The following is a 14,512-nucleotide window of genomic DNA, read 5'->3' as shown; positions in this document are numbered from 1 at the left end:
GATCATGTTTATTTTCATTAAGCCATTGTTTTAATATACACTTTTAAAATATTATATTAGTATTTTTCAGTTATTAAAAAGTCTAATCATCTAGTGTAGATCTTGAGCTGTTACTGTCACGTATTTGAGATGGGAGTCTGCGGACAAATATAAATTAAAGGAGTAACTCAGCTTTTGAAGGTACTTGGGACCAACGGACAACACCTTACAGAGGTTGGACAACACAATGCAAGGGCTTTGATGTTTAGGACTACTCCCACAGTAGACTTTACAGTCAGGTGAATTCCTGATTTTAACAGGATATATACAGTTTTGAAATACTTAAATCTTTGTAAGAAGGATTTATCCAAACAGTAATGTGTTTTTTTTGAGTTTTGAATTTCTTTAAGGAAGAGAGTCGGCAGCTCGAGGTTACCCATGTTCTGGGCCTGCCCACATTCTGCAGTCTGAAGCTATATTTTAAGGTGTATTTAGTTCTTGGGGAAAACACAAGGTGAAAAATAACTTCAATTATAGTTAGGTTTGCTTTCTTGACATGCACTATTGACAATTATGTTAAGAATTTGCAAATAAAGTATTTTTTTTCCTTGTTCACTGTTCAATATTTTTATTCCACTCCCCAAGTGAGATAATTTCATATTAGCTGCCTCAAAGATCTAGGTTTGATTAGAGCCAGTTGTATTATTAATATTATAAGTTACAGTTACTGGAGAACTTTAAAAAAAACCCTAATATTTTACGTTTATTCTGTCGTCTTAGAAAAATAGGTTCCTAAATATAAAGCTTTTAAAGGATGTACCAGTGTGGAACTGCATCTTTGTCATCTGAAAATGCATAGGCATAAGCTGAATTGTATCCACAATGCTTTTACTGGTCCTGTTTACTTAGCAGTTTAAAAAGGATCAATTTTGTTGTCAAGGCTGACAATAACTTGAGAAACATAGTAGAAGAGTCATTATTTACTTTGGTTCTTATGCAAGCATTGCCATGAGAAATGGTCACATTACCATGGAATAGAAGGTTAGTACCTACCTTTAGGGATTCCTTGAAGGTTTCAAGGTGAAGTTCAGACCCGTGTTTGATCATCTGTTCCCTGTGAAGACTGTAAGCAATTTCAGAAATGGAAAGTGGTAGGAAAAGTTTGAAGTCACCCTGTATATATATAAGCTCAGTTTTTTAAAGTAATTGTTCATTTCAGTTGACAGAGAATGTACTAATTATTTCAAGGCATCTATTGCATTACAGATTCATTTTTAAGGTAAAAGTTCTCTCCTGATCGCCTCTAGTCTTTGATTTAATATTAAGCATATTGCTCTGTTCATGGATTTTATTTTTTTTTTAGCAAGAAAATAACTGACTGAAGTATGATGTATTGTATATAACAAGGTTAGACACCTAGGTGCCTACCAAGATAATACTACATTTATTTTTACTAGTATTTATTTTAGTATGATTTACAAAATGAGACAGTCAAGTTCATAATATAGACTTCCTAGTGTTCTATAACTGAAGCCCATATATTATGGTCACACAACACCTTTTTTTTTTAAACATGTATGAGAATCTGGTCCTTTCCCTGGAAATGTAATGTGTACTGACTTAAGACTTGGTGTAAAGACACTTTCACTGTTGGTGGTTTTTTCCTTTGGGCCAGGGCAGTCAGAGGTAGTGACTAATGAACGACTGCTTTAGAGAAACAATTCAACAGACATTTTGGATTTTCATATAGCTTATGTACTTTCATGTACTAACATGGAAAAAAAAAATTATTTGAAACAGCTAATAGATACAGAGCTACTACAGTAATATTTTATAGAAAAACTGCTGGGCAGTACTGTAAAAGTGTTAACAATACTCCAAATAGCTAATCATGATATAAGCACTTTGCTTAGATAGAAATCAAAAGTTAAGATTTTTTGTAAGTATACAACCGATTTTCTTAAGACCTCTCCAACATCTCAAGAGCTCGATCTTCTGTTGATGCTGAGAATGAATGCGCCGTTAAATGAAGAAATTGTCCATTTTTATTGACGGCGTTTGCACTGCAACATCTTGGACATTTTTGAACTCAGCCATTCTGTTTTATAGGAGTAAAATAATGAATGCTGCAGACTAAAGCACTACTGAACTGCATTGTGGGCATCTAAATTTATAACTTGCTTGTAGAGAGATGACGTAATTTTTCATGTGAATATGGTGATAATGGATTGGCACCAATAATTATATTAATGTTGTTCCATAAGTAACCCTGGACTATAAAAAGAGTATTACAGCAAGTCAGAAGATAAAAAGTGTTTAATTTTGTTCCTATATACTGCTAATAAATCATATGTTTTGTTTCAGCAGATTATGCTTAGCATCAGAAATTGGCATTCTGTGAATATTGTGGTACTGGCTCCTGAAACATATTACAATTAAAAAATATCCTTATGCATGTATGATTTACCAAATGCTCTGATGAACTGAGGACACAAAGAACATGCTTGCTAAGAGGTCACAAATAACCATTGTTGTGTTTTCTGTCATATTTATTACAGACTGACAAGAAAGAGAGAAGTAATGCCTTGAACGTTGCAATAGATAGTATGTGCAAAAAGACGAGAGACCTCCGCAGACAGGTAAGCAACCAGGGGAACTGAAAAGGTAGAAAAAGGAGGCTTGAAGGACACTTTTCCAATTTGCTATTTTCAGGTTTTGTAGCGTTGCATTTGGAAACTAAAGATTCCTTCTATATTAAAAAAATACTGAAGATAGCGACACTATTCCACAGTATAGATATGTACAAATTTTCAAAACGCTGGGGAAAAAAACCCCAACAAACCCTGCCAAATGGTACTGCTGAATATATGTATGTACACAGGGAAACCCCTGGATGTGTACATGTCTAAAGATGTATTTGCTATAGAAATGTATCAGTAACATACTTTGGAAATCAAGATTTGTTTTATTTTAAATAAGCTTGAATTATTATCAGTTGCTGGAACCTTGAAGGGACCACTGGGCCACTGTGTCTAGTTCTTTACTGTTGTGAGAACTCACACAACAGAGAAGGGTCCTTGGAATATGTGGTCCACAGTCCACCCACCCATTTTGTGTCCCAGTATCCTCAAACTAATGTAAGACATGGACTAAAACCCACTTCAGTGTACTGCAGAAGGCGAGCAGTAGACATCAGCTGTTCACATTCTTTCTCTGCAAGGAACATCTTTGAGATAAATCGCAAATTACGTTTAAAGTATATAACATGCCAGTTTAGAAAAGAGAGCTAGAAAGCCAGTAGTTCCTTCAGCCAGCCTGCCCCAACCAACCATATGGAAATTTATGGCTACACGGGACAGGAGCACACGCTGCTTCCAGCCTGTCTCTTGGCTGTGGCTATTTGTCAACTCTCTGGTGGAAGATTTTCCCTCCCAACTTCGTGTACAGTCTTACAAGCCAGCTTATGCTTCACGATGACAAATAAATTCCTTCCTGTCTCTCATAATCAGCCAGGAGAAGCCTTAAAAGATGAGATGAATCTAATATAAATACAGTGTTTACAACTAACTAGCTAAACAATTTCTGCTCACATTCCATCAAAAATATGTTCAGTTCAGACACCCGACAACTTGTATCACAAGCTCGGTGTGTCTAGGAACTCCTACTGTGTCCTACACTTCCATGAGTTAATTAACTCATTAACTAGTCAGTAACAGTTTACTGACTCTGTTTAAAATTTGTTAACTAAGTCCGTGTGTGTGTTTGTATAAGCCTTTGGAAAATGCTCAGGCTGAATGTCATCATGCGCAATTTATAGTCAGTCTAGAACAAGTCGTTTTCTTTAACCAGAGTAACTCTTGACATTTTCCACTGGAAGGTATTTATGAGAAATATTTCATTTACTTCCTCCAGTTCCGTGTTCATACGTGTGAATTGTTGTTTTAGGAAGAGGGCTAACTGCATGTCTCATTCCTGATCTGGGAAGTAGGGAATTGTGAGTCCTGTGCCTGCAGATACTGCAGCGGAGTCTTACTTGCTTTCACTTATGAACATTCATTATTCTGTCTCCCAGCACTTTTACTAGAAACATGATAATTGGCATTTGGTCTACTCTTACAGCTTTTAGAATACTTTTTTTTTTTTTTTTTTTTTTTTTTTTTCCCCCCCCAATACTGTGTGCCATAGCTGGCATTACATTCGGCACTCGCTGTGGGTTCAGGGCTATGGTGTGCACAATATACTCTGCTTTCAGTCAGTTACTGAGATTGCCTCTGCAAAACTGGGGTTGAATATGAAACCTTATGAAGTTGTATTTTTTTAAACCTCTTCAATGTAGTGCACAATAAACAAAACCATCATACGAGTGCTGGCCCAGTCACCACCTGATTGTGGGTTATGCCATGAGTGAGCCCCTATGGAGCATCTTTGTAAACCACAGTAAGTAAAGTGAAGGAAGGTTTGCCTCTGACAAGACTTGAAGGAAAAGGAACTATCTCAAAAACAGTGTATTCTGGAAGTTGTAAAAGCCTCTGGCTTTCCAACTGAAATAATTTGTATTCATCTCAGGAACATGGCCTGTACTTGTGGGGAATTTCAACTATTCTATTTTGATTTTTACTTGTACTGTGCCAGAGATGTGCACGTATGTAATTTTTGTGTGTGCAGTTTTACCTAAATCACTGCTTCCCTGCCTAGTAGAGCTGTATGAATATTTAGGAAGGAATTTCCTATTCATTCTAAATTATAATTCTGAGAATTTATCATGCTCAGTTCTTACCTCCCAGTTGTTTCCTAGCGTACTGTGAACGGACTGCACAAATGTTTCTCCTCTGGTTGTTCAGCAGTTTTGTTTGTTTTTAATAAATGTTATTCCCAATGATATTCTTATATTTCTGTGGTGCTGCTTCATCATGGATACTCTTTCTGAACACAAAGGAGATTGCCTTCTTGGCATCCCTTCGAAACAGGAAAGAGAGATCCTTCAATAATTAATCTTCAGTTCTTCCAGGACTTTTGGCAGTTGCAGCCTTGTGAGGCAAGAGGCAAATAGAGACGCAAACACAGGTTTTTGTACTCATCAGGATACTGATGTTTAATAGTGTTGTAAACACCTTTTGCAATTTTCTGCTCTACCCTCCACTGTTTGTTTTCCAAAACCTTATGCACCATATCTTGTAAAAAACATGTTTCTATGTTATTTTTTAATGCTCTTCGACATCAAAACAAAAAACTCTCCATGCTTCCACTTCTGTAACAGTCTGCTCGCAGGGTAAGAATAAGACCTTGCAACTTAAAAATAAAACAATTTGTCAGACATCATCCTCCCTCAGTTTTCCCTCTTCTGATGGTGTCTTTCACTTAAAAATATGATGAAAATTTTAATTATGTAGTATTGCCTGCTATCACTGTGGTGCTGCTCTTTTGTCTGTTTATATGTCTCCCTATATGTCTACTTAGATTTTAGCATTTTGCTCTAGAGGTGACCAGAGTCAGAACAGACTTACCGAGTCATAGAAAAAATGATTGTTATGGTTAGGATGAAGAGAAATAGATAGTGCTTCAGATATTCCTCTTCGCCTTTTCCCTTTCTTTGTTCTACATTGTATTTCTTCTTTCTTTAATGCTACACAAGCCATCTTTTAAAAATCTCAGCTTCATGTATTCCTTCGCATAGGTGAAACGGGAGCATAATTTCAAACGTGTTTGCATTCAGCAAAGACACAGCTTTTTTTTTTTTTTTTTTTTTTTTTAAATATGTGTTTTACTGTTGAATAGAGGATTTTTTCACTGTTGATAGAGGATTTTTTAAACAAAATAATAATGTTAATTTATATGTGAAAGATAAATTAAACCAAAGAAACCAATAAAAAGCTACAGCAAAGAATAATATGATGAGACAGAAAATTAGGCTGCTGTTTTGAAAATTGGATGCCTCAAGCTCACCACAAACGTGACTAAGGTCATTGCAGTCACTCGCCCTCAAATAATACATTAAGGCTGCGAAACTCCTACAACCTGGCCTGTACAGAACCCAAAAATATTTCTCCTGGTGGTAATAAATCATGGGCCATGGATATGGTTCCACAGATTTTTGTTGCTTGTTGTAAATTTAAATCTTAATGTTTAAACTGTGATTCCTCAAAGTCACATTCACATACTTCATTTTAGGGAGGTAAGTATGTCTGTTTTCTTCAGTTGGACTTTTCCAACACAGAAATTTTAACAAGCGATTTGGCAGGACCAGAGATTCAATGTATTTTGTTCCTAGTAGAGAAGCTTTTAATTTTTTTTATTACCTCTTTTTTCTTTTTTTTTTTTTTTTTTAATTCCAGCCTGAATAAAACTGAGAATGTGAACATAATAGTCAGAATCCAATTCTGTATTGGAATCCCCATAGCATTTGTCTTTGTAAATTACTTTTGAGAACATACAAAGTATCCAGACAGTATATCCTAATGCAGTAATCCACAGTTTGCAGAGAGTATATCCTAATGCAATAATCTACAGGAAGTTAGAAGACAAAAAAAAAGACATTCCAAACGTAAACTTACCTGTATTTTTTGGGAAGATTTGTCTGTCCCCATGTGCCTGGTGAATCAGTGAGAGCTGTCTTTTAGATGGTGAGGCTATCCAAAAGCCCTAGTGTTAGAATTCACATCCAAATCTTGATTATCAACAGATTGCTACTATTTCTGCTGTGCATGTTCACTGTCCTACCTGTAAGGACAGCAACATTAAAAAGATCGTGGGTTTTTGCATTTTTCTAGTTGTAGGAGTTTTTACTTCTACTGAATTTTCATATAGATACATTGGAGCAAAATGTGAAGTGAAAACACATCCTTTGGCGACAAGCCTGTCAGTGTGTAAGACCTTAAAAGTCTTTTGTGTTCCTTTCTGTTCCAGTCAATATCTTTTATATATATATTGGAAATTTTTTTATTTTGCAATAGAAAATTCAATGAACTTGATAATTTAGTTGCATTACATGCATTGTTACAATTGGTATATTTCTTGTAGTGTTCTACGATTAAAATGAACAACTGCCACGTGTAGGTTTATAACATGGAAAATGAAGTAATGTCCCAATGATCAGTTATAAGCTTACATGAAACCTAATTTAAGAAAGGTACTTTGTAGCAGAATATTACACGTCTTTAATAATTTAAGAATGTCAAGAACAATTAATTTAAATAGAGAAATTTGAACTTCAGACTCATTTAAAGTTCTTCTTGCTCTATTAATCTATTATCAGGTGGCATAATCAGAAATCTCATTGATATAATTACCATGAAGTCTACCGGTTTGCTAACTAAACTGTATTGTTAGGTTTTACAACAAGGTAGAAAATATTTGGGTAATTTTACAATCATAAAAACATGATGTAGACTATTTTGTGAGTACAAACTTTTTTTTTTTTTTTATGAAATAGCATTCTCCTGTGGTGTCTGAACTTTGAGACTAGGATTGGTCTAACTGTAATTTTTCATGTGTGGAATCATTTAAGTAGTCTGTTTATTGAAGAACATGAATATTTGTTTGACTCCCTTGATTTCAGAAGAACTAGTACATGTTTAAGTATTTTATGTATCTGTACTCACACGCACATACAAACGTGCATATTTAAGTAGTGGTGTATTAAAATTGTCCCTAAAATTAAATAGAGTTTTCCATGTAATAGATAAATTGCACCTGCCGTAGGTTTCAGCCACAGAATCCTGCAAGTAATGTGGGAACAGATTATGTATGTGTTTATGTTATAAAATACTAATGGCCAGTAATGACAGTAGATTTTAATAAACAGTCCAATTAGCAGACATTAACATAATGCTTTCTTTTTCAGCTCCGTAAAGCCATTATAGATCACATCTCAGACTCCTTCTTAGATACCACTGTTCCACTTCTAGTTCTAATTGAAGCTGCTAAAAATGGAAGAGATAAAGAAATAAAGGAATATGCTGCTATATTTCGAGAACATACCAGCAGGCTTGTGGAGGTATGTTTGACAAGAGTTGCACTTTTTTTGAATATATGGTATAAGTGACTTGCCACTGCATGTTTCCTTTGCTAGCAGATATCGTAAAACAAGCCTGGCATTTCAGGAAAGAATACATAAATGGCCTAGGGTAATAGTAAACATACTCCATTTTTTATACAATGGTATGCAGTAGGATAGTGGGTTTTGTGGTATTGACATTTATACGGTGTCTCCGTGCATAAAAGTTAGTCGATGGTGAATTCTAATCTGAGAAATTAATGTAAACCTTTCCAAAATTATATTCCATGGGGTGGTTCCATGGGGACCAAATGGGTGATTCTAAGGCAGATTAGCTCAAAGTGTTCAGAGTACTACTGCCCAAACTACGTGAGACCCCATATTAGTGTTGTTTGCCAGCTTTCTCACTTTGAAAGTTTATAGTTTGATATGCTGAAGATGAAACGGTGCTCTGACACAGTTTAGAGCCATGAACCCTCTAGCAGACTGAAAGCATGTTGGTGTATATGCTTGTTTTACTTTATTTTATTTTATTAGTAAATAATAAACAAATCACGTGAGGGGATAAAAGAATGAGTCTCACGACTCCTGTATAAAAGGAGTTCTATTACATGGCAGACTGATCTTACTGTATGTGTAAATATACAGTGTGTGTGGACATAGTTATATTTATACCAGGACTTAATATGCTGCCTATGGTGAAGAAAACATACTTTTAAAATGTTTTAAGCAACTGGCTTTCAGAGAGATGGTACACGGTGCCATCCCTACTGTTGAATTAGTTGTTCCAAATTGTTGCTTTACTGGTGCTTACATCATATGCTGCTATTGAATATTAACATAAAAGAAAATTGAAGTTATCTTCTGGCTATCTACTAGAACTGAAGTGTCTTATTTAAAAGTTGCTTATGTTGGTTTAATGCACTTATCAGTATCTCCAAGGGCTTGACTGATGGCTTTTTGATAAACTGTACTGCTAGACCGTCCAGCAAATTAATTAGATAGTAGTTGTACTGAATCCATCAACTGCTAGCCTATCAGACATAAAACAAAAATGAAAAAATATTAACAGCTGAACAAGTGACTACAAAGGGGCCTTGTACATATAAACAGGTTTATTTGATTTTTAATAGAAAGTCATTTCTAAAAGCGTCATTGAAGAAAAAGTGTTCTTGCATGTGTTTTGTAGAAAGTGTAATACCAATGCAATGGAGTAGTATTTAAATACATTAGAGGTGTAAATTGGTAGAATATTTTGGGGTTTAGTGGCCTAAAACCTGTTAAGATGAGAAAATATATATATATATATATATATATATATATTTAAATTGACAGTAGTAGAGCGCTGCACTGTTGCATTAATTTGTCAAGGAATATAACAGATAGACAAACTTAGATCTTACTAACCTGAGTTTTCAGAAGTGCGCGTACTTCAGAAATACACACAAACTGAGAAGCAGCAGATATGTATGGACCTTGGTTTCCACCTGAGCATGGTGCCGTGGGTGATGGATATTCCGTAGAAATCGGGTACAGCTAAAAGTGCTACCAAAATCAAGGAGCCTGATTCTGAAAGAAGGACAGGACAGATCGAAAGAGATGAGTTGGCTTTGAATTCTTGCTACTATTATTATCCATTTACTTACCAGAGAATTTACTTTTTCTTGGTGAAACTTCTAATGTATAAATATCACCTGGACCCTTCGGAATAGCTGCCCAGTCTTTTGCCAGGGATATGCTTCCCAAAATGGTGTTGTCTGCCATCTGTAAGATTTTGAGCTGAGGTGACAGGATAATTCAAGATCCAACCCTGTACAACATTTCCAGAGTTTATGAAAAAGTTGTCAAACATCTTTGTATTTTATTAGAGGGTTCTTAAATGACAGTTATAATTTGTGTGTTTGCAGGATAGCCCTCAGAGTCATTCGTTGTTATTTATTTCCTTCACGGTTATAAAAGCCAACAAACAAATCCCTTACAACTTTCAGGTTATGAAATATAAATCTGGAAAGCTAGTCATGTATGCCATTGCAAACCTGGGCTTGTTCTCTGCAACTGAGAATAACTTAAGTCAAATATTGAAGTGCAAGATCATGGGTGGCACATACCTGGCTATGCAATACTAGTAGAGACAATAATTGAAGGTAAAATATTTCAAAAACTAAACAACTAAGAAAAATTGTTGCAGAAAATGTCATACAATAGTAACTGCACTAGAGAAGGCAAGCGGGTGGGGTAGATGCGGCATCAGGCAATTATAATATAGCTATGAAGGCAGTTTTACTATCTACATGTGTTTGTGACATCCAAGGAGTTGGGAGGGTGGTGAGCACCAAATAATACAGCAAAGGCCAATGGTGCAGGCAAGACTGCCCATATTATTAAATACAAAATGCTTTATTTATCAGAAGAAAACAGGCTTTTTTCTTCTGTCAGCTGTAAATAGCCTTTATGGAACACAGGACATAAGGAAGCTGCTTGTAAGCATTGAGACATGAAAACCAGCTCAGATGCAATCCCTAGTTTTTGTCTTGGGGAACAAAAGCTAAGAAAAAACCCATTTACATTCCTTTTTTTTTTTTTTTTTTTTTTTTTTTTTTTCTGAATATAAAACACCCTAGGTCTGGATCTGAGCCCATTGTAAACACCTGACATCCATAACATCCCATCGTAAAGAATTTCACAGCTTGACTATGCATTGTGTATCTGTGAAACCCCCATATGATCATTTCATTCGCTGTCCCTGAATTCTTGTCTCAGAAGAGAAAATGAGCACTAGTCCCTACATTCCTTCTCCATGCCACTCACAGACCTCTGTCATATCCTCCTTGAATTGTCTGTTTTCCAAGTTGAGTATTTCTGGTCTTTTTAAATTTTTCTTGTTTGGAAGCCATAAAAGGATCACCTTGCTACCTTCTCCGTACCTTCTCCAGCACCTTCCATCTCATGAGGTGACAGGACAGAACTGTTCATGCTATTCAAGGTACTTCATTCCACATCGATTTAATTCCTAGCAGTGTTTCTTCTCAGATGACTGCTGAAGACTAAACTTTCACAGGTTTATATAATAAACCCATAATCTTATTCCTGATTAGTATGAGTCTGCTGAGGTCTTTCATAGATATGTAATGCTGGATTTTATTTTTTTTCCCCCCAAATGAATCCACTTTGCATTTCTCTAGATCGAATTTTATCTTCTGTTTTAACATCTAGTCATCTAGTACTGTGAGGTCCTTTTGCAAATCTTCATTAGTTCTTTTATTTACTACTCTGAATAACTTGGTAAAAGACACATACCAAAAATTAATAAAAGGTTAATGCAGACCCTGTGACCACAAGGACAAGGAAATTTCTGGCTTGTGGCTTTCTCCCAGTTTCCTGCTGTTTTGCTCTTGAGGTTGAAAAAAAGTGATGTTAATCTCTCTGTATCAGCTGAGAATTACTGGTTACTCAGCCACCCTGATTTTTGGAGGGCCCTTAGGATCTACACACCTGCATCTCAGTACAGCATATACAGCACAATTAATTGTCTACCTTTTTTTTTTTTTTTTCAACCTCAGCAAAGGCATTTTGGTTGCCTCCTTGTACGGAAACAGGCCTGTCCATTTCTCCTTGATTTTAACGTTGCTCTCCTAAAAGATATTTACGGCATAAGAAAGCTTTATAACTATTTCCTTTTCATCATATAAGGGTAACTTTTGCACTTGAAGATATGTGCTGTGAAATCAGCTGTATGTACTGTCTGCTGAAGTTGAATTCTCTCCAAACTAATGAAATGGTATTTTTTAATTAAAAAAAAAAAAAAGTAGCTTTTCCTGAATCCAGCCATGAGTTCAACTTCAGTAAGTCTCCTCTTTAAAAAGCAGTGTCTCAGCTCTACCCCGTCAGATGCATGGTTTCAGCTGAATGTGTTGCAACCTATGAGGCTTCAAAGCATCGCTGTCGAGCCGGGGTGATGGTGTTAGAGTTGTACCAATGATTAATTTGATAATGTCAATTTAAAGATGGAAACAGGGCAACATACTGTAATAAAGAGATGATATTGCATTCACAAAATAATCAGTGAGCCGTAGTTTGAATCAGCATAGTTTTATTACCTACTCTAATATGTCCTTTGTAAATGTTAATACACACTGTTATTCTATGACTCTGTCAGTTGTAAATGATGCTGCTGTTGCCATATTGATAAAGCCATCGGTGTTTAATTTTCCTTCCATAGTATTTCACTGGATTGCAGAAATTTGCGGAACAGATTTCTGAATCTGGTCCACAAAGACTTGCGTATGTGTTTAGTCAGATCTCTACTCACATAAAAATTGATTTTAGTATTGCATCCAGCAAGTCCAACGGTGATAGATAATGCAATGATTTTGATTTTACAGGATTACGATATACGTCCATTTTTAAATAAAACAAGCCATTGATATTTGTGTTATTTCCAGCTTAAGCATTTTACTTGTCTGCTCAAATTAAAGCATGTACTAACAATACCCCCCCTCCCCCAGTATCACTTTGTTTCACTTGTTTTGTCTTTTTTTCAAAGTTGAAAAAGTCAGGTAGCTATTCTGAGATTTGATTGTGTTGGTCTTTATTCAATTTGAAACCTTATTTACCGTGTTTATTCTTAACCCAAGATAAAGATTTCCCAAGGAAGATTTTTCTTATTTACCCCATTTACTCTTAACCCAAGATAAAGATTTCCCAAGGAAGATTTATCTTGCTTATATTAAGTGCCTGTCTCTCCTTTGACTAAAAGACTAGTTTAGTCTGAATGTCTAATTTCTAGATAGCTGAAATGAGCTGAGATGAATTGTACCTTGAGAGATGAGTGGTGATCTGTTTTGAGACATGTATTATGTTGCATTTTCTTATGCTCTGTACAGCAGTTTTTAATCAGGTGTATCCTGCTTTTCAGTCCGTTTCTTGCATCTGTTTTTGAAAGATCCAAGGATGTTTGAATAGTAGGTTATGATATTGTTTTATGATATTGTAATATGATATTGTATATCAATACAGTAGACCAAGTTGGACATTACAAACCCAAATTTGTTCATCTTCTCACAAAGGTTTCTCCAACAATTAATTTGATATGGAAACTGGAAGTGCTACTTGAAATATCAAGAGAGATTTTCTGTGTTTTCTATTTTAATCTGAAAATTAAAACTTCTCATATAGAAACAACAGGTCCTGAGAAGGAACATACTACTTTTTCCTCTTCGGATATGAAATGTTAATTGAGTTAAACTAAATTGCCCACTACACTGCCTCACTGCTCATAAAGTAATTTAAGAAACAAACAGTATCCTCATAGGCCAGTGACCTTTGTAAATCAGCTTGAGAATTAATATCTCTTACAAATACCTCTCTTCTGAATTAGCATTTAGAAGTTACAGTCTTTCCGTTAAAAATTTATTTAAGACATAATGATATAATGCAGTTCAGGAGTATGTAGCTAAATTCAATGAAGTACAAAACATCAGTGAAATGGAAAGACAGAACACTTCAGATCTGGGGCAATGATATTTCCAGAGGTTGTAGCAACTACAGGTAATATCGTCTTCCTTGTTTTCTTATGTTTTCTCTCTCCTGAGTTTATTTACTCCCTGCTCTTAACCTAGAGGCCCTAGCTTCTGTTAAAAAGCGCATACACTTGGGATGTTACTTTGGTTAACATCTTTGTGCTATTATAGCTGCACAATAGCTGTACAAAACAGAATCTCTTAGTTGTAAATGTGAATAGTATCTTCAGATAGTGAAGTCCTAGTGAAGTGAAATAGTCCTAGTTACACAGTAAAAAGAAAAAAAAAACATTAAAATGTGCACTTTGGCTATTATATTGAACACTTCCCACGTATGAAAAGGACACTCAGCAGCTGAAGTATTTTCTTGAGTACCAAAGGTCACATTAAACTTTCTTCAGATGGAGGTTACTCTAGACTATAGTGCCTTATATTGTCCGTATACTGCATCAAATATTTCCAGGTCTGAATATTAATTTTGTGGCGCTGAAAAACTACGGTATATTGCAGAATGGAAAAAGCAACCAGATTTTGGTTAAAATTCTGAAGATATATCTTTGTCTGTGAGCCTTGGCTAAAATAAATTCCCCAAAGATACATTTCTGTTAGAAAGTACTTGTTATTAGTTGGAATTTCTTACTGTAATGCAGCGATTTTAACATTGGAGGTCGGCATTGGGACCCGTGCCATTTAAAGTCTTTGTCAGCAGCATGGACAGTGGGATCGAGGCACCCTCAGCACGTTCACTGATGGTACCGAGCTGTGTGGTGGGGTCACACGCTGAGGGCAGGGATGGGCCATCCAGAGGGACCTGGGCAGGCTGGAGAGGGGGGATCTGCAAACCTCATGGAGTTCAACAAGGCCGAGAGCAAGGTCCTGCCCATGGGTCGGAGCAATCCCCAGCACAAATCCAGGCTGGGTGAGCAGTGGGTGGGGGGCAGCCCCAAGGAGAAGGACTTGGGGGTGTTGGTGGATGGAAAACTGACTGTGAGCCAGCAATGTGTGCTCACAGCCCAGAAAG

At 36.0% G+C, this 14,512-nt stretch overlaps 1 protein-coding gene across 1 annotated transcript in view; it reads left to right on the top strand.

Moving 5' to 3' along the window:
• Positions 1-14,512, top strand: part of CTNNA3 (catenin alpha 3) — a 471,555-nt gene that overhangs the window by 276,596 nt on the left and 180,447 nt on the right. Inside the window, exons 8-9 of the mRNA XM_026851990.1 lie at positions 2,538-2,618; positions 7,820-7,972. Coding sequence (XP_026707791.1) covers positions 2,538-2,618; positions 7,820-7,972 — 234 coding nt within the window. The remainder of the gene's footprint in view (positions 1-2,537; positions 2,619-7,819; positions 7,973-14,512) is intronic.

The sequence above is a fragment of the Athene cunicularia genome (genome assembly GCF_003259725.1).
Source record: "Athene cunicularia isolate RWA chromosome 6 unlocalized genomic scaffold, athCun1 chr6_part2, whole genome shotgun sequence".
In the NCBI taxonomy this organism is placed as follows: Eukaryota; Metazoa; Chordata; class Aves; order Strigiformes; family Strigidae; genus Athene; species Athene cunicularia.
The sequence above is the reverse complement of the archived record's forward strand: the minus strand, read 5'-3'. Positions and strand labels throughout refer to the sequence as shown.